Below are 23600 nucleotides of genomic sequence, written 5' to 3'. Positions count from 1 at the left end.
ATCGCATCGAAGAACAAACCACACAAAGGAGCTCCGTGACGGTAGACATATCAGGTCTACGACCGACCAAAGTTAAAGCAGGCAGCAGCAGCTCGGGCTTTTTGCCAATGTCACTTCTCGTGAAAAGAGGCAAATGTGTATTATACATACCTTAGGCGTACTCCGCAGTACACATATCTTGGCAGTCTTGGCATCGAATCCATCTCTTGGCAGCCAGATTCGATTTCAAGCTGCCCTTCACTTACGTACTTCGCAACTTCTGCTAGCTCAGACCTTCTCTTCGCATCCCCTTTAGGACCTTCCCCTTCTACGTCTTCTTCCTCGAATCCTCCACCACAACCATGCCCGCCCCTTCCTCTTCCAAACGCGTTAAATCCTCCCAAATCCACCGCCCCTTCATCTACGGTAGCATAGCCACACCCTTCGACCCCTCCCTCCCTCGCCCCGCAAACCTCCCCGCCGAACACACCCACCGCTGGACCGTCTTCCTACGCCCCCTCACCCCAGACCACGACATAACACACTGGCTAAAAAAAGTCCAATTCAAATTACACGAGACTTACGCCAACTCCTCGCGCATGATAGAGAGCGCGTACCAGCCCTTCGCTACAGCTTCTACACCCACGAGCGCCGGTGGGGCGGGAAGAGGGGATGCAGGAGCAGCAGCGGCTTTGGCGGCTGTGGGCTCGAAGTGGGGAGAGGGGCCAGGAGGTGGGGGGCAGAGCTTTGAGGTTTCCGAGACTGGGTGGGGAGAGTTTGAGGTGCAGTTGAAATTGTATTTCGTGCCTGAGGCGAATGAGAAGGCTGCTACGCTGTGGCATGCGCTGAAATTGCATCCGTATGGGCCGAGGGCGGAGGAGATGAAGGAGAAGAGGGAGAGTGTTATTAGTGTGTGTTATGAGGAGGTGGTGTTCACGGAGCCAGTGGAGGGATTCTTTGATGTGTTGACGAGAGAATATAATATGGGTGCTGGAGGGAAGAGAGGGGGGAAGGGTGGTGGGAAAGGTGGGAGGGGAGGAAAGGGAGCGCAGGGTAGTTTGAAGGCGAATGCGGAGGTGCCAGGTCGGGCAGAGAAGGGGGGCTGTTTAGCAGGGAGAAAGAGGACTTTGAGGTTGAGAAGTTGAGGGAGGCTGGAAAGAAGGTTGAGGCGTTGATGAAGGAGGAAAGGGCGCTGTTGCAAGAGAGGGAGAAGACGAGGGAGGAGATGGTGAAGGAGGGGAAGCTGTCGCTGTGACGTGAAAGACGCTTGAAAGACGTGAAATCATGAGAAGCCTTCATTAAACCGAAAAGCGGTGAATACAGAACATTGAAATGCTTTCCGTTTGCGACACTGCATTTTAAAACAAGCACAACATGGAAGGATCTTACAAAGGAGATTGAGAACCTGCGCATCGTACAGCATCGAATCCCTCGCCCCTGCCACAACCTTACATCACGAGGGCCACGGTTCCGCAACCTACGCTCCCAATCCCGCTCACGACAGTTGAGCTTACACTCACGATTTTGCAACCGGAAACTAGAGAATCCGAACACTCTGTCAAATTGACAGGTACCCGAGACTACACCCCGTCGTTCATTGACGGTGAGCCCACCTAGTCTGCGACCTGGGACTTGAGCTGATCGCGCAGAAATCTACGGGCGTCCTGGCTTCTGCTTGGACATCATCCGTCAGGCACATTGCGCGCTCGAAATACGAAAGCTCAGTCTTCGAATCTGAAAGCCTACCAAGTCATGGCGGGGGATCAATCAAGTGGCCCCAAGGATGACCTGTGGATTGTCTATCTAGCCTATCTCTACCAAGTTGACTGCGTGCAGGAGGAATGAGACATCAAAACATCAACAGACCTCGCTCAGGGAGCACGCGACACGCATGTGGACACGAGTAAAATGAGCGAGGCGTGACTTCCCTGATCCCGTTTCATTGCGATAGATCCAAACGACATTTCGGAGAACAGTTTCTGATCGCCTAGCAAATGGTCGAAAAGTGAGATCCACCTACCTTTGGCGAAGAGAGATCAAGACCTCAGCCGTCCCAAGTTCCCGCCAATGCCAAAATGCGCAGGCGATCCTGAGTGGCATGGGGTCAACAAGCGGGTCAACAACCTCTCCAGTCTGACGCAGCAACTCCTGCAAGACGAAAAGTGCTTGATCCAGCAATCTAGCATCACAAGGCCCAGGGAACGCCCTTCCAAGATGGAGGACCGCTCCCGGTGCAAATCACTCTCGAGCCTTTGACGGTGCAGCTCTTCGTGAGGTGGTTCTCCTTCCACCAGTCCGCGAAGCTGGCCTTATTGCCCACCATTGCTTGCATGACCGTGCTGGCTGCCTTCTACCCTACCAATTGACTGCCGTACCCGTCGGAGAACGCACTGACGCGCTAGCACTAGCCCTCGACTTCAATTTTCCCGATTCGCGCAAAAAGGCCGACCGTTTCAACGACATGGCAGCTATCGAAAGCCTGGAAGCACGATCTATGGAACAAGGTTCACAATCTGCTGTGATCGCGAACATGATCTTATTCAGAACCAGATGGTAGCGTCATCGCTCCCTTGACGATCGTCCGAATCCAGCGAAGAAGAGGTCTGAACACCCAAGCCGGTCCTGACTAGCAGATGGTTAGATCAAGGCCTACCGTGACAGAGCCGCTAAGTCCCGAGAACTAACCAAGAAACATCTCAGTCCAAATTAATAATGCGGGGAAGATGGACTTTCTCATCCTTCGTTCGATCGAACTTCTGCATCTTCCGCGATATGGGGTAGCTACAAGGGTGTGCGGTCCACAACAATTTCAAACCCGTGGACACGGCCTCGTCCTCGCTCGCTAGCTTGCCACCACTTCGCGCCAGCTTGAAGCCACCTACCATAGCTCCTCCGTCATTCTTCAGCTGTCGAACTCAATGCTCGAGCGCGGTGCCATAAGATGAGCAGCTTTTCCACCACGAAGCCCGGAATCAGGACTCGACGATTTCGACCGCCATCTTACTAAATACCAACCTTGAAAATAAGCCGAGTCAAAATGCGCAGCAGTCTTCTCTCCTCTTTCGCAGCCCTATCGCTGGCGCTGCCCACAGCCCTCTGCAATAGCATCACCTGCAACTTCACCTGCATCCAAGACTCCGAAGTACAAGGCATCTCCTCGCGCTGGCTCAACTCATTCGCCACCGGAGGCATTGACGGGCTCGCCAATGCTGTCACTGACGATGTATGACCCCACCCCCACCATCCCCACCATCCCCACCGTCCCCATCCACCCAATTCCCATCGCTGCATCTACATACTCCACACCCTGTCACCCTCGCTGACACATCCATCAGATCCACATCTACGACGAAGGCGCCACAAACGGCAGTCTCGCCGCCTACGTGACCAACTACCAAGAACTCCACGACACCATCACGCTTGGCCCGTACGGCGGAAACGGCGTTCAAGACGTGACGTACGATGTTGTGTTCACGTTCCATACGTGTGATCGTATTGCGCTGCGGTGGCAGCAGAATGTCATTACTACTGATATGATTGGATATGGGAGGTGAGTTGCCCCACCCCCCCCCACCCCACCCCACCTTACCCCTTCCCACCTTACCCCTTTTTCCGTCCCGATCAACTGTAGGCTGGGGGGATGCAGAACTGGGCTGATCCTGACGCTGTTGATAGTACTGTCCCGGCTGGCAAAGCGATTTCCTTCCGTGGCACAGACCTCCTGACTATCAACCTCGAGAGCAAGAAGGTCAGTAATGTCACAACCAGCGCGGACCTGTTGGAGTATTATCGCGATTTGGGGTATGATTTGGGGGTGTGGACGGCTTGAATGATGCTTCCTTATCCTAGGAGGTTCGGAGGGTGAGGGGTGAGGGGAAGGATGGGGAGGATGTGATGATAGATGAGTGTACGGATTGATATGGTAGGTAGTACTGTTTATACCGCGGATATAATGTGAGGATGAAGATTGCTCTTTGATTCTAGGGGATCAAGCAGCTCGGTGCTGCGGCTGTACTCTTTCCTTCGTCAGTATCTCATTTGTTTTTTTTCTAGCATCACTTGTTGAGCTTCTCTCTTGCCTCTGCCTTGACGGCACGATGGAACATGCGATTAGTGGCAAGTATTTTCATGTTGTTATGATGAGGCGCAATGGAGCACAGGTCCCACCTATAACCGAAACCAAAACCACAACAATAGGTGAAAGGTAGTGATTGGCGTTGAGATACCCCATCTCGACTTCGCGTTCGATCGGAAAGGGGGTCGATGGCGCTTGCTGCCTTCTTCGCTCCCAACATTATGGTAAGAAGCCCGCGAAGGTCTGGGGCGGTACGTATGTCATGGTTTTGTTGAGATGGACTTACCTTTACTGTGAATGATCTCAATCTCGCCTCGGCTGTTACTTCATGTAAAACCGATACTGATTTGTGGCGCTTTAGTTGTGCGGTGGTCTTGCGAGAAGACTGCGAAGCTCACGAGGCTGGTTTATAGCATAAAGATAGGTTGGTCTCTATTATCGTTTGTGGCTTCGCCAGGTTGATTTGATTGTCGATTCTAGATGGTGTTGTGCTGCGAGAAGGCTGCGGGAAGTGTGACGTTTTTGGAGAGTGATTGATATGACAACCTGAATGATGTTGAAGTGATGGTAAAAAGAATATGATCTTCAAAAATTCTGAGATGATGCCTGCTGGGACTCGAAAACAAAACCCTTTTCCTACATTTGATCCGATCGAGGATGTTTCTGAGGCTTCTAACCGTTATATGTACTGTATGGAGCTGTCACTCCAAGAGTATATGTTTTCTTGCAAAGACGAGGAGGATGTGAAGTTGGCAAGATTAAAGTGGGCAGATTGGGGCATTAGTCATCACTTCGTGGTGACAGCGGGAGAATTTGAAGTGTCACTGCTAAGGATCCCACTTCTCCTTTCAACACTCTCAACCATCGAGCTCCATCAAATCCAATGGATCCCAACGTCGACCCTCATCCAGACTCCGTCGTCGGCCTGGATAATGCGAAGGCGGAGATTGCACTCGCCGCTAATGCACTCAACGATCCAAACCGGTTTCTTCCCTACAAGCCATGGCGGACCTTCTTGCTACATGGTGTCATTGGATCAGGCAAGAAACTTTTCGCTCAGTCATTCTCCCCAAAGTACGATGTTCGGATCATACATGCATCCATCGTAACAGTGAATGTCGGACACGTTTCCGGTCTTTTCGCATGGTACACAGCGCTGCCCGAGTCTCGTGTCATAATTCTCAACGACGTAGAGCAGATGCTTGGAGTTGGCTCGACCCTGGTGGTGCATCCCACCGCCAAATCCGAGCTCTTGGCCGCAATTAACTGTTTCCGAGATGTCCTTGTGATTGGTATCACGAGATCCCCATGGCTTCTCGATGAAGCTGTGTTGCGTCATTTCGACCGCCATTTACATATCCATCTACCCAACCATCCCAATCGGGTCCAGATGGTGTGTCAGAAAATATCACCTTTTACCCACGAGATTCATGAAGCCGATGTCTGGGATATGATGCAACATTTTGAAGACATCTCCGGAAGCATGATTGACGATGCAATTCGCGGTGTCTTGATGTACAAGTACCAGGAGGCTCGCGGAGCAACGCATTTTCGAAAGGTCGAAGGTCAAGGGGGCAAATTGTGGGCATGCAACGAAGAAGATCTTGGAAGCGAGAAATATAATTACACTCAAGGGCCTTGGAGAGTGTCACTCAACCCGATCACGATTGCAGATTTGACCGATTTTCTACGTCTAATTGTGAGGGGGTCGAGCCCTCTCAAAGAGGCGGAAGAAAAGCATGAACGCTGGAACGCGAAGCCTTTCCAGGGAGAAGAGACCGGAGAGAGCTTGAAAGCTGCCAGTCAATCGGCTGATGAGATATTCCATGTGCAGTTTTGAGGGAGGAAAACATTGCTGTGCCAGCTTACACGAGACTGACCAGGGACGAGGAGCTTCATGGAATCACTTGCACTTGCTGAGATAGATCTCCATGCTAACATCAGGTATATTAACTCTCTTCTCTGGAATCAATTCAGCTAATAATGCATACGCTCTGCTAATTGTAATACAAGGACACTTTGGAGACAATCGCCTCACCCACACCTATACCTGACCCGCACTGACCATAGCAAGGTATTAGTAGACAGCGCTTAGTCCTATCCTATCACTGAAAAACGAAACCATGACCTACCCAAATCGCCCCAACTGAAGTCATGTTAGATTGCATGCGGCGCTTTCATTGTCCTTCTCTCGACAACCCACACTATCCACCACACGTTTCTCAACATTCGACACTCTTGCATGTACCAATTTCATCAATTGCTCATCCCGATGTTTACCAGCCCAAAGAGGTAGAACGCAATCTACTTACCTGCGATAATTCGCCATGCAAGCATCCGCACCCACCGAACAAAGAAAAGTCACGACACCACAGTGTCATTCACCGCCACGACACGCTCTCGACCCCACCATCCAATCTCCCACCGCGACACACGTAGTTCACATAAACAAATGTCTGCAACACTCATCTCTCTCACGTCTCCGTCTCCACTTCCTATGAAATCTTCTCTGTTCCGCAATCCCAGCCATCCTACAACGCGATGCACTTCCCCCTCACCTACATCCTCACCCTCCTCACCCTCCTCATCCCATTCCCACCATCATCACCGCCAGCCGACTCCGCCAACAACACCACCGATTCCTCCACAGACATTTCATCACCACCTCCCCCAAACTCCCCCAACCAACCCAACTCCCCCAACCAACACTACACCATCAACGCACCCCCATCACAAGCAACCCACTGCACCCTCACGCGCAATGGAAGACTGCTCAGGCCACCGATCTGCCAACCCCTGCGACGACTGCCTCCGCATTGAAAGGGAGCGCCAAGCCTACATCGCCGGAGAACGCGAGAAGCGCTTCAAGAAATGGGACGAGACGGCGGAGTGGTGGCAGCGCAGCGTGAGGAGGGAGAGGAAGGCGGGGCGCATGCCGGAGATAATTCATGGGTTGAAGAAGGAGGATGTCCCAAGGCGCGACGAACGAAAATCTGATGAAGCGGATGGACGGCCCCACTTACTATCGGAGTCTTCGACCACAGCCCGCTGGTGCACGCACTGCTTCCTTCCCTTCCGCACCCTCGCGGCGAAAAACGCCCATGTCAAAGCCCTTCCGCACCTGCATATCACATGTCCTTGCTGCCCTGATCCCACCGTCTACCCCACGCGCGCGGCGCTAAGCGAGGGCCATGATTGTGGGCTGGTTCGTTGCTGTCGGCTGTGCTGTACCAGTTCGGTCCATGGGAAGGGGGAGAGGGAGGGAAAGGGGAGGGGGAGGGGAAGGAGGGGAAGGAAAAGGGCGAGGGAAAGGGGGAAGGAAGGGGGGAAGGAAGGGGGAGGGATGGACATACTGGCCCTCCCCCTCGCACGCGACGTGCACGTCAAAGACGCACATCGACATGTATGCTGGGAATGTCCCGGAGGCGTGGATTTTCCTGACGGAGAGGCGGTGTTGGAGGAACATAGACGCGAACGGCATGCCCAGGGATGGTGTACTGTCTGCGATGTCTGGGTCGGGGGGGAGGGTATGAGAGGGCATTTGCAGGGGAGCCATGTGCGTTGTGCGCAGAAGGGGGAGGGGGGAGGGGGAGGGGAAGGGAGGCTGTGGGGCGTGGTTCATAAGTAAAGAGGAGAAAGAGAAACATTGGGGCTTGTGGTGCCATTTCTGCCAGAAGGAAGTGGGGCGGAAGCGGGGAGGGAAGGCGGGGCATCTTGAGGAGGAGCATCCCGAGGACTGTGAACGGTGTGTTTTTCGCGAGGGCACGGTTGGGCGGCCGGGGTGTAAGGTGCATGGGCGGGGTTGGGGGTGGGGGTGGTGGTGGCAGCGGCTTTGGGGGGCTGTAGTTGCGGACTTGGGTGGGGGGAGGGATGGGGAGGTGTTGACGCGGATGCCTGGGACGTGTGAGTGGGAGGGTTCTGATTGTGATGGTGATGGGGGTGGGGATGGGGATGGCGATAGGGAGGAGGATGAGGAAGAAGGTGTTGGTGGTGCGGAAGAGGAGACTGATGAACAACCCGCGTGGGGCGAAGGTAGCAGAATTGGCCGATACGGAGGCGCAAACCGTTTTGACGAGAAGGTCAATGAGTCTACTGACAAGACGGAAGCTTTCAAAGCCCCGGAGATGGCGGAGCTGAAAGTTGAGGAATCGCTGATACCGTTGTATTCGATTCTCAAACTCGACCCATCAACACCCGCTTCAAAGATCAAGAAAGCGGCCCGGGAAGCCCGCATCAAGATGCATCCAGATCGGTTGGATCGTCGACAGAGCTTGACCCCCGCTGCGAAGGATTTAATGAAGGAGGAAGCCAAGAGGGTTGGATGGGCGGCCGATATCCTGACTGATCCTGAGGAGAAGGAGAGGTATTTGAAGGAGTGTGAGGAGGCTGCGCAGGAGGGGAGGACATCTAGGCATAATCCGTTCGTGTAGGTCTCTTCACAATCCGTGCTGTGCGTGCGCGAAGTTTGCTGATGGAGACTAAGTACGTTCTTCGTGTATTTTGCCGCGGTGGTGGTCATGGTTATGTGGTTGATGGTGGTGATGCAGGATGGGACTGGGAGGTCACGGCGACTCGTGAGGCAGATGGCTATGTCGTGGGAGGTCTCGTGATGCTGCTCCAGTTCTATTTGCTCCATCTCTTATTTCTTACAAGCTTTGTGGATAGGCGGGGTGGTATCTCAGAGCTGCTATAGATCATGATACGCCCATTCATGTAGATGTATCCTCGGCCGTTGGTCTCACATGCTGAGATAATACCATCTGTCCTGGCAAGGCTCTTCAAGGTTCATCTGCTATCATATCTTCTCTTACCCAGAAGGGGTGACCTTTAGACACATGATATCCGTCTTCACCCCCGACCCATTCAACACCGAGTTGACTCTCCAGTGCGGGTAGACTCTTCCCAAGCAGTGCCAGTGCTGGCTTGTCCATCTCTGGTACCCATTTCAGGATATGTTGCGGGCTGCGCAACAAATATTCCCAAGTCAAGGGCTCCATGTTATTATAACGACCCTGATGGCGCTCGTAGGCAATCCTCCACGCTTTTGAGGAGTCTCCCAGACTTGCCAAAACCCGAATGACCTCGTTTCGCATGAAATCAGGCCGAGGCTTGAACCTTCGAGTGCCTTCTGCAGTCTCTTTATCCTTGAATCGGTCCCAATGGAACCACTCCCAAAGGACAGCACTCGGACCAGCAATCCGACCTACTAGCCTGATGTATTTTCGCTCTATTTCTGATCCATACATTGTCTGGCCAATCATATGGAACAGGCTCTGCTCTCTTTGATCGTCGTCTATTTGCGTGTTCTTGATGCCCCGGCCGGTTAAACAGGTGTAAAATTGAGCCGTTCGCCTTGCTTCATGAACGCCATTGATTGTTTCCGGCGTCAAGTCCAACCAGGTATCGAAGATCTTGTGTAGAACCCAATCTTTATACGACCTGAGCGCTCCGGTCTTTGATCCGTATAAAGCCATCTCTTGTCTGAGGTACTGCTTCAAAGCAGTCGGTTCTCTCGCCGAAATAGCGAGCGCGAATAGAATCTTCGTGTGGGGCAGCTCAATTCCAAGCTTCTTCATACGAGCAGCAATGTCGTTGAAGTCCACGACCCGATTGACTATCCTGAAGTCTACTCCTGCATCTTTCAATCTACTCACCTCATCATCCCCCGAGACCCAAAATACTGCGCAAGCTTCCTTTGCATCTTTGTACGTCTTCAATCCGTGAAACCACCAAGCCCAGACGTTGGAGCCTTCTAAGATTTTAGAGCGTATAGGGATGACGGGCCAGAGGGTTATAGGGTCTGGACGGTGAGTAGATCTTATAGGAGGTCTTTGAGTGACATCGCTGGTAGATTCGCGGTTTCCAATGCTGACTGTTCTGAAGGGCGGCAGTTTAGGCTTCTTGCTGGCTGATTGGGGTTTCCGTCTTGTGGGTGGCAGTCGCGGCTTGGAAGTGCCATTGCTGGTAGGTTTTACATCTTGACTGCGAACAGATTTTGAATCTGGCCGTGTCAGCTCTTCGAGGTCACCGCCAGTAAAGGTCGAAGAAGAGCTGTAAGCTCTTGGGCGGGAGGCGAGATGGCGCAGGATCGGGGTGCCGCGAATGTGGCATACTTGAAGCATGGATTTCTAAGACAGACACAAATACGACTCCTTGCTTTAGTCTCATGTGGTAAGTTGATGCCGTCTCTGGAATAGAAGTCATTGTACGCCCATCGCGTTGAAATTGAATTTCAATATCCACATTCGATGCCCGGCAATGAGAATATCCAATCTGCTCGACACCTTCAACAACTTTCTTCACACCTACATCCTTGATCTCAACAAAGAGTGCGCCACGCAAATCGTCGTGCCCGACGATCGATTACGAACGTAGCAGATCTCAATTGTTGAGGTCCATCTCCAGCCAGCTAATCGTTTCCCCTCCTCTGCTCCCACAACAAACCCTCACCAACGACCTCCCTCTCCTAAGCGCATGCACAACAGATCCTGCAATCCAATACGGAAATAAGTCTCGTCAAAGAAGACGGCTGGATGCCTTCAGTATACGTGATCAAACCGCTCGTGGAAGCGGCGATCAAAGAATAGATCGCAGCAGACCTAGAATTGAACGAGGAGTAAGAGCGATTTTCCATCACTGTTGTGATTCCTTGGGCAACAGTATTGAAATTACCTTTCATGAGGGAGTGCCGCCAGACTGAATTTCGCGTCCCACCGGAGAGCCTAGGGTCCACGAGAGTAGTAAGAGCTTAGGGAGGCTACAAAAATGAAGATTTGGGTCACCAGCGAAAGAGCATAGACACAGAGATGACAAAATTAGAGAAAGCCGCCTTCAAGGACATGATCCGAAACATAGGCGGAAGATAGGACGAACGAAATGAAACGGCAATACAGTGACGATGAAGGTACGGCGGCTGATTGTCAGCAACAAATGGACTAGATGGCAAGAAGGTCTATAGATCCCCAAGTCTATGCAGCGTCCTCCCTATTAGAATTGCCTTGATCTCGCTCGGATGCCAAACGTTCAACACAACCATTACCGCCAGCATTGGTACAGCATCAAAGACATACAAGACATACTCGTGGCGTAGCAAATACCCCTCATTGCCCTGCGCATACTCCACCGCGCGTACCACATTCCGGAGCATGATCAGAGTATTCGCCACATATAGCACCCGAAGACGCTTCCTCCAGTTCACTTCAGCTTTCGAAGATTGCTCGGTCAGGCGCTTACGCATTCCGCGGTCGAAACTTATAGCCACCACGATAAAGATCGCGAAGAAGATGACCTGAAGGAGCAGACCGCCGACAATGATATTGGCACCAAGCATTGACTTGCCTCCCTGAGCCATGATGCCTCCGCCTAAAAAAACATCAGCATCGAGCTTGTCAGCAATGGGGTTCACGGCACGTACCCCCAGCTATGATAAAGAAAGACAGCACATCCCCAGCCACAAACGTCCTGGTCAGCCATCTCGGCTTGATTAAACATCGATCTCCTGCTTGAAGTGCCAGCGCAATCTTGCCGAGCTCCATATACAGTGTCGCAGCAAAGAAAGCGGGTGCTAGGAGAAGCAAAAGACTCTGCATCAGATAGGGGCCCAGGGTGCAGTTAGGGCTTTGCTGGCTGGAGATTGCGCGGCCAATGTAACCGATACACTCGAAGAGCCCGCCGAAGACGGTGGATGTCAGGTACCAGGTCCTGGTCTTGAGCAATTGGTAGGCGTGGATGGTTGTGGTGACAAAGAAACAAATGATCAGAATGACGGCTGCAGCGAGAGAGGGGTTATAGTGGTAGAATTGGAAGGTCGAGGGATTGTTGGCTGACATATTGAGGGGGTCGATGAGCAATTGATGGTGGGAGGAGTGCTGGCGTGTGGTGTTGGAGCTTTCTATGGAGGCAATGAGGTAGAGAATGGGTCCAAAGATGCTGAAGATGTTCTGCTTGGAGAAGCCATCGAACGCGTCTGTGCCATGTTTATATACATCGAACTTCCAGGCAACATCGAATTCAATGCGTTCGATTTACGAATGTGAGGACATTTTCACATCGTATCGCGTACACTAAGCCTGTCTTCTTCATTCTACTGCCGGCATGGAGCGAATGGGAGGATTCCCGACAGGGCTAATTTCGTATCTCGTAAGCTAAACTTCTTCCATCTTAGCGCCTCCTCTCTCCGACATAATCATTTTCCCGAAAAACAAACTGCTTGCCTGCTGCCAGATGATTGGAATCGTATTGCAATGTAGCTTACGAGATAGGCCTGAACACCCTTGTACTAGGGACTGCCACAAAGATATCGCACTGAGATCCGTAGGGTTATTCAGAGTCCATGAGTTTGACTAGGTCAATGCCATCTAGACGAAGCCACTCAAAGTCTCGCAACGGCTGTGATCAATGCAAGCGAGCACGGATCAAGGTAGGTAGATCTCCATGCATTCACTAAGTCAATCCCTTGACAACACATCCTCAAGTGCGATCAAGCCTGGCCAACTTGTTTAAAATGCGCAAAGTCGCGGAAACAATGCCACTACGCACGAGCACCCCAGACCCACACGCCGAAGGCATCACCACGTTATAGCTCAGAGGATGTACACGCACGACTCTCCACAGTCTCAGGCTTTCAGGTCGAAGATCTACAGCTCATACACCACTACACCACCTCGACCTACCTCACCATCGCCGGCCCCGAGCCTTTCGTGCAGGAAGCATGGCAGATTCACGTTCCCCGCGAAGCCTATCAGCATCCATATCTCATGCACAGTATCCTCGGCCTAGCAGCTCTGCATCTCCACCACACTGAAGGACACCAATCCTGGCACGAGAGTGCAACTCGGCACTACAACCTCGCGCTCTCCTCTTCCAAGCACGCTCTCAGTAACGTCAATGAAGGCAACTGCAGAAGCCTCTTCGCTTTTTCAGGCATCATTGTTATCCTAGCCTTAGATTTGCCATTAGGTCCCCCAGGCCATAAGATGATAAGTAATCCCGTGAGCGAACTTGTCCAGATCTCCACCCTGGTGCGCGGAAGCAAGCATATCGTGGACTCATCATCCCAATCCTTAAGGACTGGGACTCTGGCGGCGCTGATACCAGACGGTTTCCTCTGACGGAACGACGAGCTGCCCGCTCCGACGCAGCATGCTTTGACTATCCTCCAAGCCCAGATACAATCAAGTCCATATGCGAAAACCATGGAAGAGCCTCTAGAACGCTTGGAGGTGTGTTTCAAGAACACGGTGAGAGCGGAGGAAGATAGGCCTACGGTGCTGTGCTGGCTTGCAGTCTTCTCCGAGGAGTTCAGTGCGTTGATTTCGAAGGGTAAGCCAGAGGCCTTGGTATTGTTGACGCATTATGGGGTGCTATTGCATGGAATGAGAAGGCTTTGGTGGTGTAGGGACTGGGGGAGGCAATTGGTGGAGTGTTGTTTGCGAGAGATTGGGGAGGAGTGGGAGGGGAGCGTCAGATGGGCAAGGGAGAAAGTCAGGCTGGATTCAGAAATTGCGTGAGGTACTGGCAGTATCGCCTGGCTTGACCATCAATCTAGAATCCCTTTGGCTGCGAACATGGACAAAGACGCCATTGCAACCCTCTAGGGCAAGCAGGCTGACGGAAAGGGGGCCTCTCTCAGCGGAGATAACACAGCTTCTCTTCAAAGTCCTCGTCCAATGTGCGCTGCAGGTATGTCAACGCTATCGCAACGACGTTGCTCTGTTGAGTGGCTAACGAGTGAAAAGAGGATCAATCCATTAATTCCTACCATTATGTTCGAGCAAATGGGGAACGCAACGACTACATGTGAGGCCGTGCATGTCCTATCACGGCATGCACATAGCGGATCTAGAAAAGATACCTGTAACAATGAGGTTTTCAAGGAATGATGATGATGCAAAGATCGCTCGACAAACAGCGCCATGCTTATTCAAGGTGTACCCGGCACCGGATTTTCCCTACAAGACGACAGTGAGAGGCAGGCATGATACCCTCTCCATATATGAAGGTACAACCAACGCGTATGCACGCTTCGAATGAAGCCTATTCATTCATTCTTCAGTGAATTTCTCTATCGACTAACGTTAGGGACTCTCTGCTTTGACTTCAGCAGTGGTGACATCTTTGTTTAATTGGATCTACCTTGGGACCTTTTGATCGAGTAATAGTCATGAGATACGGAGAAGCTGGGTCTGCATGGCACTTGGATTCAAGGTCTTGATCTCACCGCTGTGAATTCGGACTGGTTGAACTCGCCTGCGGGTTTTCCATGGAACAGCAACAGTGCGAGCTCTGCAATCACTGGAAATGGCGCGGCTATCGTGGTGTATTCGATTCTTCTTGAGCATTCAATCCGTTGAATTCTGGGCCTTTGACTTGACCTGTGACAACGTCGCGCTGCGGTGGCTTTTATCGTCAATCAGAAAAACATCTCACCCAATGCAGGCTCAACTTCAATATTCACAACATTTCCTCCCTGTGGAGTACTGGCTCACGGCAGTCTGGCGGGTATGGAACTCTTTATCCACAATGTGCGGGACACGAAACGTCGTTGGTGTTTCACGCTTTCTACCATAAGCGACGCATCATTTCTAAGAAGAATCGTGAAGTATTTGGTTTCTGGGTAGTACTAGGGCAGCCTAAAAGACAAGTCCTCAGCTACAGCCGAAGCAGGAACTTGGTGTCGCAAATTCCGATTACTAACATTTCTGTTGTCTGCTGCCATTACAACTGTGACATAGCATGGCTACCAAACAAATGCTTTGATAATTGGATTGCCGCGTCTCTGGCGCCTTGACGAAACTTCCTCAGCCCCAATGACACTACGCAAAGACGGGTTGATGTTAGAGAGCATAAAGACCGACCTGTACACGTCGAATTGTACGAGCACAGTTCTGCGAATTCATTGCCCAAAACAATTGTACCTCGCTCAAAGTTCCTCCTTCCATTGCATCGGCAGCTTTCCGAATCCGATTTTCTTTCGAAGTCCCTTTCGTCATCAGTCATCAAAAAAGAGCCCCTGAAATAACCACAGCAAGACCAATAAACTAGCAACCATGCACCCTACCACCGCCTTCGCCATACTAGCCACAAGCACTCTCCTCACCGGAACATTAGCACAAAACATGTTCAAATACCCCACAGCATCGGCAGGCCAATCGTTCAAGCAGGGCGACAACATCACCGTTTCCTGGCAGACCGACTACAAAGAACCTTACCTTGACTTATTCTGCAGTTACATCAACAACCGTAAGTCACCTTCCCCCTTCCGCCTTCCCTTCCCTTCCCTTCCCCCTCTTCCCCTTCCCACTCCCTCTCACACAAGACTGACCCCCCGCCCCAACAGCAATTCAACAATTCAAGCTCCCCTCTGGCACAACAACCTTCAACCTCACGCTCGACTACGCACCGCAGCCGAATTGCCTGCTGCAAGTGCAAGACGGGCCCGGCCCCGTGGCTTCACGCCCGTCATTCGGGACCGGCGTGTTTGCCATCGCGTCGGTTGATGGGTCGAGTAATAGTTCGATAGCGGGCGGTGGGACGGGGGATACGCCTGCTTGTGTCGTGCCTGAGCCGCAGAAGTGTAATTGTTCGGCATCATGAAGTGGGTTTTTATTTGGGGGTCATTGGCTTGTTGGGGGCGTCTAATGGGAGGTGAAGGGGGGAGAGGTGGGGAGGGTGACGACGGTAGAGGCATGATGGAGATCATGTCGCGTGTTTTGGCTATGGGTTCGTCCTTAGCTGTGGGCTTCTTTTGGAATATTGAATAGGGTTAAGAACAACGAAGATGAATAGATGGACGTTGCCATGCCTTCGCTACTTGACTTTCTGACCAACCTCCTTTTTGGAGGTTAAGCACCGTTTCCGCCTGTATCTCATCACTCGCACTCGACTCACCACTCTGCATTCATCCCGTTTCCTCTTCCTCCGCCCACAAACCCTCTACGCTCTCCCTTACCCTCCCTCTTTCTCGCAAACCACAAATCGTTTGCGGCCTAGCTCTAGGCGGGCTACAGGGTAGCTTGCCCCATAAGCCAAACCCCCTAGGGTTCCAGCCCTCCCCCATTTCTCGCTACATATATTTAGCGTGGCCAAGTTCGCCCTCAAGCGCGGGAAACGGACGTCTTCGCTACAGCCGCACCAATGAGAGCATACTGTGAAAAATTCGTGGCACTTGGCATAGTCTAGCTTCACGCCAATGAACAAGATCATCGTGCTAGTGGTAGGCTTGTTGAGCCGGGGCCTGGCTTGTCGATACCAGGCTCGTGGTTGGTGAGAGGCTGGCACGATGGATTCGTGGGGTGGTCGGGCTGGGCGGGAATGAGCGACGGAGGGAGTGCTAGGCGGCGACGGTGAGGGGGCGGGGGCGGCGGTTGATTGCTCTTAAGATAGGGAATGTGGACGTTAGTTTTGTGCCTCCTCAAGCTCGTCTCAAGAGCTGAGTGATACCTGGCTTGGCCAGAACTTGCGTACCAGGGGAGTGCGGATATGGATTACAATATCACAATTCTGTTGGCACTGGCTCTCCTGGGCTACACTATCTATGGTGCAATCAACAGACTGTTTCTGTCCCCGGTAGCTAAGGTGCCAGGTCCCAGACTGGCAATTCTCTCGTTTTGGTACGAATTCTATTACGACGTCGTGCTCCAGGGCCGATATGGGTACAAAATTGCTGAACTACATAAACAATACGGACCCATTATTCGCATCAACCCGTATGAGGTCCACATCGACGATCCGGATTTCTACGATGAAGTCTATGTCTTGGGAGGAAAGCGAAAGTCGGATATTTGGACATGGTCGGTAGGTGGCGATGAAAACTCCCCGAGCTTTTTGCGATGTCTTGCTCCTTCACGCGTGGATAGAGGCAGCTGATCTGAGCGTGTAGGCTCCGATGTTCGGCACGCCAAACAGTATCCTGGCAACCATCGAACATGACGTCCATCGTCGGCGAAGAAATGCTTACTCAACCTTCTTCTCGAAGCAATCCATCAGAAAATACAGTGGCGTCGTGCAAGCCAACATGGATCGTGTCATCGCACGGTTCAAGGAATATCAATCAAAAGGTCAGCCAGTCAATCTGATGCATGCTTGGACAGCCTTCACCGGAGACGTGGTCTCCGAATATTGCTTCCCAGAGTCCTACGGTTTCCTCAAACGAGCAGACTTCGCGCCAGAATACTATGAGCTTTGGATCTCGATCGTCAGCAACAGCCACATATTGAAACAATTTCCGTGGCTGTTTCCAATGATGAATACGTTTCCGATGTGGTTCGTAGACCGCTTTCTCCCAGATCTCGCAGTGTCGTATCGATGGCATCGTCAATGGGCCAAACAAATCCAGGATATCAAGTCCGGAGAAAGGGACACCGTGAAAGAACGCGGACGACCTAGCGTTTTCGAAACATTACTTGACTCCGACCTTCCTCCTTATGACAAGTCAGTCTCTCGTCTGGTTGAGGACGCTCAAACCCTGGTTGGCGCGGGCTCCATCACGACAAGCCTGATACTCGCTCTGACAACGTATTACGTGATTACTGACGAGGAGATCCTGGACAAGTGTATGGACGAGTTGACGCAGGCGATCCCGGATACCGACCACGCACTCCCATTGGTAGAGCTGGAGAAGCTTCCATACCTCAGTGCTATCATCCTAGAGGCTCTGCGTATCTGTTATGGCGTCTCGCATCGGTTGCAGCGAGTGTGTCCCAACGAAGTCATCAGCTACAATGACTATGTCCTCCCTCCAGGCACGCCTGTGAGTATGACTTCAATGCTGGTCCACGACAACGTCAGTATCTTCCCTGACCCGCGCATCTTCAAACCAGAAAGATGGCTCCCACTGGAAACGGAAGGGGCACGCTTACAAAAGTATCTCGTCGCCTTTAGTCGAGGGTCACGCCAGTGTTTGGGTATGCATCTAGGCTCTGCGGAACTCTACATTGGACTATCCGGCCTGTTGCGCCATTTCGGCCGGCAGCTAACGGTCGTCGATACTGTCAAGGAGCGGGATGTTGACCTCATTCGCGACACCTTCACGCCAGCGATGAGCCCTGAAACTAAAGGGATCAAGGTAAAGATCGACAAGGCCTGATCTGGACTTCATTTCTAGGCGAGATCGACCACGATTCGATGGCCTCGTCAGCGTCTGGAACAGTCTCAGGATCAGGTTCCCTCCCCATGGATCGGTGATCTACCTGCACCATTGGTGCGCCTCCCCGAGACGCCGTTGTCGGTCGGTAGAAACGCCGGGCGAATTGAGGCCCAGATGCAGCTGGAATGGCTTGAAATAGTCCAAAGAGGCTTGGATCCAGGGACTTGGAGCATGGATCCATCGACTAGGAGGGTATAGTGTGCCAGATGACGCCTAATGATGCTTGGATCCGCTGTATCGGATGGACCGCAGCGTGCGGGTGCAGCGGGTCTAGAGCTTTGACATCTGCCAGTTCGCTTCGCCTGCAAGTCCAGTCAATCACACGTGAGCGTGGCGCTGACCAGCCTGCCAGCCAAGGGAATTGCTGACCATCCTCGTCCATCCCCATCCATCCTCCTGGGAGCGTCCCTTGAGATCTAGACCAATCTGTGGCTTTGCTTTATCCAACCATTTTCCATCTTGTGTCTCTCAACCTGCAGCTGCCTGCACTCTCCCCACCCACCGCCCACCGAACCCGGCCGCCAGATTTCCCCTCGCCAGGAATATATAATAAAGGCCAGCATGCCTCAAACATGTGCTCTCCACAAACCACAACCATCCGAAACTTGTTCCCTCTGCAATAACCAACTCGCATCAATGGCCGTCCAAGTCGCAATCCCCAAAGACCTCGAAGCCTTCTCGTCGCACTTCAACGCCTTCAAATCCCGCTCCTCGCCCAAATCCCCCTGCAACTCCTCCCTCTTCGTCCCCTTCGACGGCCACATGGGCCACAAAGTCGACCTCCCTTCCGTCCCCTCCCTCTGCCCCTCCTGGTCGCGGACACAAAACCCCCACCTCGCCTCCATCCAGTCGGACTTCAAAGCCTGGATCAACAGCTCCTTCAAAGACACAGCGATGAAAGCCAAAGTGCTGGACTTCAACGCGCCGCTGTTCGCCGCGCTCTCCTACCCGCACACGTCGCGCAAACAACTCCTCACCATCGCCGAGTGCATCGCCTGGTACTTCCCCACCCTCGACACCGCCATCACCACATCTGCCGACCAGAAACCGCCAAATAATGCAGACGCCTACCTCACTTCCCGCGAACTCGCCAACGTCTCCATCTTCCCCCTGCTAGGCCTCATCCACTACGCCCACGGCTCCGAACTCCCCGTCGCCTACTCCCACAAGGAGAACAAAACGATGGCGAAGCTGTGGAAGGAAATCGCCCGCATTTCTGTCCTTAGTAACGACATCCTCGCTCTACGTGGCGAAGTTTTGCATGCACGACATGAGAGCTTGGTCCCATTGCTGATGAAGGATGGGGATCTCGATGCCCAGGATGCGATGGATCAGGTCGCCGATATGGTCAGGGATGCGCTGGCACGGTTTGAGGATGCGGAACGCGAACTGGCGGGGCAGGTGGAGGAGGGTGCGAGGAAGGATGTTGAGGGTTATGTAAGGGCGTGTAGGGATTTGGTCGTTGGGCAGTTGGAGTGGAGTTTTGGGCTTAAGGGGGGCGTGGGGCAGAGTTTGGTTGTGGAGGATGGGACGGTGATCTTTTATGTGCGGTGATGATGGGGGTGGTGTGGTGGATTGTTTGTTTGTTTGTTTGTGCGTGCGCAGGGTGTTCGGGGATTGGGGGATATACGCCGGTATAGTTGTATTACTACCTATGGAATCGAAACATCTATCAAAACTTTTTTTTTTTTTCTTGCTATGGCTGGCTTTTTGGTGTTTTTTCGCTCTGACGAGAGTTAGTCTTCAATCTGATGTCTCCACGGCATTCGCTACGAGGCCTTTTCGGAGCCCGCGGGGATGCCTGCCTGCCTGCATGCGTGCATGTAGTGGATTTGTCACACCCTCTTTGCTTGCTCCGTATTATGATTACTCAAGACCCACCCCCCTGCCCTTTCACCCAACCCCACCTTCGCTTAACAGCTGCATGGTAAGTAATGCCGCCTTTCGGGTGGTGTTGCCCTTGTAGCTGCCTATCTATAGCTTCCAACCACATTCGCCCATGCGAATGTCTCATGGTTTTAGAGGTTCTGTCAACGCTGGATCGTTGGACAACCTCTTGGCTTTGGAAACAGTGCTTGCTCTACCTCTACGCAAGGGAAGGGATTTGTCTACCACTTCCCCGGCGCGAGCAGTTCCGACGAAAGCAAAAGCCATTTCCCATGCTCAAGCACTTACAGGTATGCATGTATGAAGATCACCGCCAGAGACTTTTGATATACTGAGGCGTACCTTGCTGCGCTGCATCACCCTCCCCCCTGCTATCGCCTTTCCCAAACACAGAACGCTCTCCCTCACTCAAACATCGTGACGAATGTAGCGGTTGTGCCTGAATATCAATTCGGTCCTCAGACACTTGGCTCATCTCACTCCACCAGCGCGCGGGGTACGTACCTGCATGCATTGTCGATCCACGATTTGTTGTCTCGGGTATCTCAGGATGCTACATTCCCCGCCTTCCCCCTCGTTCCTGGAACAAAAAACACGGTGTTTTGCTGCAGGGGACGGTGTGTAGATCAAAGAAATGTCGGGTATCGCGTCATCTGGGACCCTTATCATACTCTATCCCCCGCGCCGCACCTCCTTGTTCCTGGCTCAAAGACGCAGGTCCCTCCCCCTGATGTGTAGATCACATAACTCAGCTTCCTTGTTGGTCTTGCGATGAGCTGGTATTGCGCACGCGATTCAGTCCCTGCGATACCTTGAGCGGACGAGCTCGTCTATGGCAGAAAGTGGTGAAGGGTTGGTGGGGTGAGGGGTTTGCATATACTTCGGAGAGTTGGATCGTGGTCCGAAGACGTCCGCTGCGTGATGAGGTGAGGGAGTGCACAGCCACATGCAGGGTCAGAATATCCTGCGTCTGGTTGAGGTCGCATGGGTAGTCAGCGGCAGCGAGGGGTTGTATGTGTTGATGCGAATGGTCGGGTCGGGTCGAATGGAAGGATCTCATAAGATTTCGACGCCTGAGCAAACCACGCAATAATGACTAGTGTGTCGACTAGGCTTGCTTTGAAACGACGAGGATGCTTCAATGGCTGGATTGCTCGACTAGATCATGCAAGACGCGGAAGTTTAAAGATATAGGGCATTCAGGTTGAATTTTGAAGTTGGATATATTCCCGGTATGCCTTTGGGCAGGAACTTGAGATTAGGAGCTATGGATCTCGAAACTGTGGAGGTGATGGAAAAATGATTGGCTGGACTGTCGGGCTGCTTCAGACCGAGCATCTAACCTTCGGGCAAAGGCTCAATGTTTTGCTTTGAACATCAACATATCTTCACAGAATTGAGATAGTTTCAAGTACAGTTCCATTGAAAGTTCAGGCAGGGTCTCGCATGATTCAGCGCCCGACTCCCGGCTCCGCCTTCAGAGTTGCGATTTGACACCCTTGGCGTCTTGTGGAACGTCCTCGAACAAGTAGGCAGCGCCGAGCATGAGTCAATAAGGTCTGTCCACACTCCATAGATGTGAAGTTCGTCCGCCGCGAAGCCGACCGAAGGCACTGCGTGCTCGAAACATCCCTTGCTTTGCGCACCCTTGTGCTTAATCATGAGGGTCATGCCGTCTACTGAGAGATAATTTGTAGCTTAGACCGTCATAGTTCGTGCGTATAGTCATAGGAATAGCGAAAAGATAGCCGCTCTGATACCGGTTTGCCACTAGGGCTGTGGACTGTGTCCAGTTGAAAGTCTGTTGACGTGAAGATGTGGTTGCCGTTACGGAATCTAGCTTCGATTCGATGGGTATAGGTAGGAAGTCCAAGGCAAAAGACGCCGTAAGGGAGAGACCAGCCGAATAAAAAAAATATGCTAAATCCCATTGTCTGCAGCTTACATATGCATAGCTTGTCGATATGGGATGAAGCTACTCTTGAGATTGCATTTTGCAAAGCCTTATAAGCAGCCTATATCCTCATGCGAATGGTCCTTCAAAGTGCTTTATAAGATCTTCAGGGCGGGCTGATCGAACGAAGCTGTCTGAGCGTTGGAGGATGACTGATCAACAGCTGAATCCGCTAGCCTCAAACACCAGATCTCCAGACGCTGCATATCTCGATCAGGTCAATAGTCTGTCAGACTCATAACCCTGCCGTGGAGGCGTTGGTACTGATATTGCAGATTGCTGCAGGGAGTCGTCCTAGAGACATAGGTTTCGTTACAGTCGATTACAGCACCCGAGGAGACCGTCTTGATGCGTGAATACTCCCAAGGAAGTAGCCTTAATTGGATTTACCGCTATGGTTCGATCGTTCTTAAGGCTCTGGTCAATTGCCAAAAGCGGAATTGGCGTGGTGGTGAGTTTCGCGGAACGGTTCCGGCCCGCTTAGTCACCCATCGTCTACAATTCTTCAATTCGCTTCTTCATCTACTACTAAATAATCGTGCCTTTCATTCTGTCCTTAGTCGCAACGTGCTCTACATTGGAAGGTCTGGCAGTTTGCCAATGACATCCTGTTCCACGAGCGCTGGCGCTTGCTGTCTGCGTAATTCTATTAGAGCTTTGAGAGCTTCGAAGGGTCTCACGCTCACACGTCCACACTCACGGCACCCGCTTTCTTCAATTCTAGGCGGATTTATCAAGCTTACCTCTCGTCATTTTTCGACTACGAATAGCCTCCAATTCGAACACCCTACGTCTGTCCCTACAGCCATCCTTAAGGCTTCTATCCCACCTATCGTCCCATCAATTGCTATCACCGACGCTCTCCGAAATGAACATCCGGACGCTGTCATAGTATGCACCCCAGAAGCAACTGGCCTCTCGGACTTGGCGGAGAATGGCCTGGCTAGTAAGGTTGTTGACCCGTCGTTCCCAGCGTATGAGGAACTTCAGAGCCATTATAAAGACGACCGTAAGAGCAAGGACAAATTAGAAAGAAAGGCCAACCTGGTTCGGTTCAATTACACTTGGCAAGGCTATACTTGGTATCTCTACGTCGTCCGTTATCACTTTGGTGGTGAGTACGGCGAGATCAGTCATAGCCACTATATCGTCGCGCAACCCATTTCAACTGCGCTAGCCGAGAAACATGAGCTTGAGAAAAAAGTGGAGAGTCTACTACTCGAAGCGAGCAATCGCAAGGCAAGCTCTGCTGATAAAGAGATTTGGGTCTTCGACAATTAATGGGAAAAGAGCAAACGATTGTGGGAGAGCGTGCAGAAGAGCTCATGGGACGATGTGATACTGGACGAGGATGTGAAGAGGAGGATGCAAGAGGATACGGAAGGGTTCTTTGATAAGGAGCACGAGTATAGGGCTTTTGCGGTGCCGTGGAAGCGGTACGTACAAACGCACCATGCAGACCACGTAATGAGTCTCTTCTTTGAAAGACCATTAGGAGACGTACATTTCATGATATTAAACGAAGCTTTTCAAATGACTCGAGAGTCTCATCTCTTTGA

The 23600-nt window shown here is 52.1% G+C and overlaps 9 protein-coding genes across 9 annotated transcripts; 8 read left to right on the top strand and 1 right to left on the bottom strand.

Annotated features, from left to right (window-relative positions):
- Positions 1 to 341: 341 nt before the first annotated feature.
- KY384_002935 (uncharacterized protein) lies at positions 342 to 1824 on the top strand (the record flags this gene model as incomplete). The annotated part of the gene is made up of 2 exons (XM_044811457.1): positions 342 to 1062; positions 1673 to 1824. 2 exons carry the CDS (start codon positions 342 to 344, stop codon positions 1822 to 1824), a joined length of 873 nt encoding a protein of 290 aa, XP_044670590.1.
- Positions 1825 to 3016: 1192 nt separating this feature from the next.
- KY384_002934 (uncharacterized protein) lies at positions 3017 to 3808 on the top strand (the record flags this gene model as incomplete). The annotated part of the gene is made up of 3 exons (XM_044811456.1): positions 3017 to 3202; positions 3315 to 3529; positions 3655 to 3808. The coding sequence occupies 3 exons, from the start codon at positions 3017 to 3019 to the stop codon at positions 3806 to 3808; spliced, it is 555 nt and encodes a 184-aa protein (XP_044670589.1).
- A 1129-nt stretch (positions 3809 to 4937) lies between these two features.
- Positions 4938 to 5894, top strand: KY384_002933 (uncharacterized protein; the record flags this gene model as incomplete). The annotated part of the gene is made up of 1 exon (XM_044811455.1): positions 4938 to 5894. The coding sequence occupies one exon, from the start codon at positions 4938 to 4940 to the stop codon at positions 5892 to 5894; it is 957 nt and encodes a 318-aa protein (XP_044670588.1).
- Positions 5895 to 6815: 921 nt separating this feature from the next.
- Positions 6816 to 8747, top strand: KY384_002932 (uncharacterized protein; the record flags this gene model as incomplete). Its single annotated transcript, XM_044811454.1, has 3 exons — positions 6816 to 7157; positions 7729 to 8480; positions 8519 to 8747. 3 exons carry the CDS (start codon positions 6816 to 6818, stop codon positions 8745 to 8747), a joined length of 1323 nt encoding a protein of 440 aa, XP_044670587.1.
- An 85-nt stretch (positions 8748 to 8832) lies between these two features.
- Positions 8833 to 11643, bottom strand: KY384_002931 (uncharacterized protein; the record flags this gene model as incomplete). The annotated part of the gene is made up of 4 exons (XM_044811453.1): positions 8833 to 10182; positions 10752 to 10776; positions 11134 to 11416; positions 11469 to 11643. 4 exons carry the CDS (start codon positions 11641 to 11643, stop codon positions 8833 to 8835), a joined length of 1833 nt encoding a protein of 610 aa, XP_044670586.1.
- Positions 11644 to 11907: 264 nt separating this feature from the next.
- On the top strand, positions 11908 to 13164 carry KY384_002930 (uncharacterized protein; the record flags this gene model as incomplete). Its single annotated transcript, XM_044811452.1, has 2 exons — positions 11908 to 12086; positions 12636 to 13164. 2 exons carry the CDS (start codon positions 11908 to 11910, stop codon positions 13162 to 13164), a joined length of 708 nt encoding a protein of 235 aa, XP_044670585.1.
- A 1938-nt stretch (positions 13165 to 15102) lies between these two features.
- On the top strand, positions 15103 to 18140 carry KY384_002929 (uncharacterized protein; the record flags this gene model as incomplete). The annotated part of the gene is made up of 3 exons (XM_044811451.1): positions 15103 to 15295; positions 16509 to 16849; positions 16935 to 18140. 3 exons carry the CDS (start codon positions 15103 to 15105, stop codon positions 18138 to 18140), a joined length of 1740 nt encoding a protein of 579 aa, XP_044670584.1.
- Positions 18141 to 18836: 696 nt separating this feature from the next.
- Positions 18837 to 19754, top strand: KY384_002928 (uncharacterized protein; the record flags this gene model as incomplete). Its single annotated transcript, XM_044811450.1, has 1 exon — positions 18837 to 19754. One exon carries the CDS (start codon positions 18837 to 18839, stop codon positions 19752 to 19754), a length of 918 nt encoding a protein of 305 aa, XP_044670583.1.
- Positions 19755 to 22641: 2887 nt separating this feature from the next.
- On the top strand, positions 22642 to 23322 carry KY384_002927 (uncharacterized protein; the record flags this gene model as incomplete). The annotated part of the gene is made up of 1 exon (XM_044811449.1): positions 22642 to 23322. The coding sequence occupies one exon, from the start codon at positions 22642 to 22644 to the stop codon at positions 23320 to 23322; it is 681 nt and encodes a 226-aa protein (XP_044670582.1).
- Between the last annotated feature and the right edge of the window lie 278 nt (positions 23323 to 23600).

This window comes from Bacidia gigantensis (genome assembly GCF_019456465.1).
Source record: "Bacidia gigantensis strain McMullin 20006 chromosome Unknown contig_180, whole genome shotgun sequence".
Taxonomy (NCBI): Eukaryota; Fungi; Ascomycota; class Lecanoromycetes; order Lecanorales; family Ramalinaceae; genus Bacidia; species Bacidia gigantensis.
The sequence above is the reverse complement of the archived record's forward strand: the minus strand, read 5'-3'. Positions and strand labels throughout refer to the sequence as shown.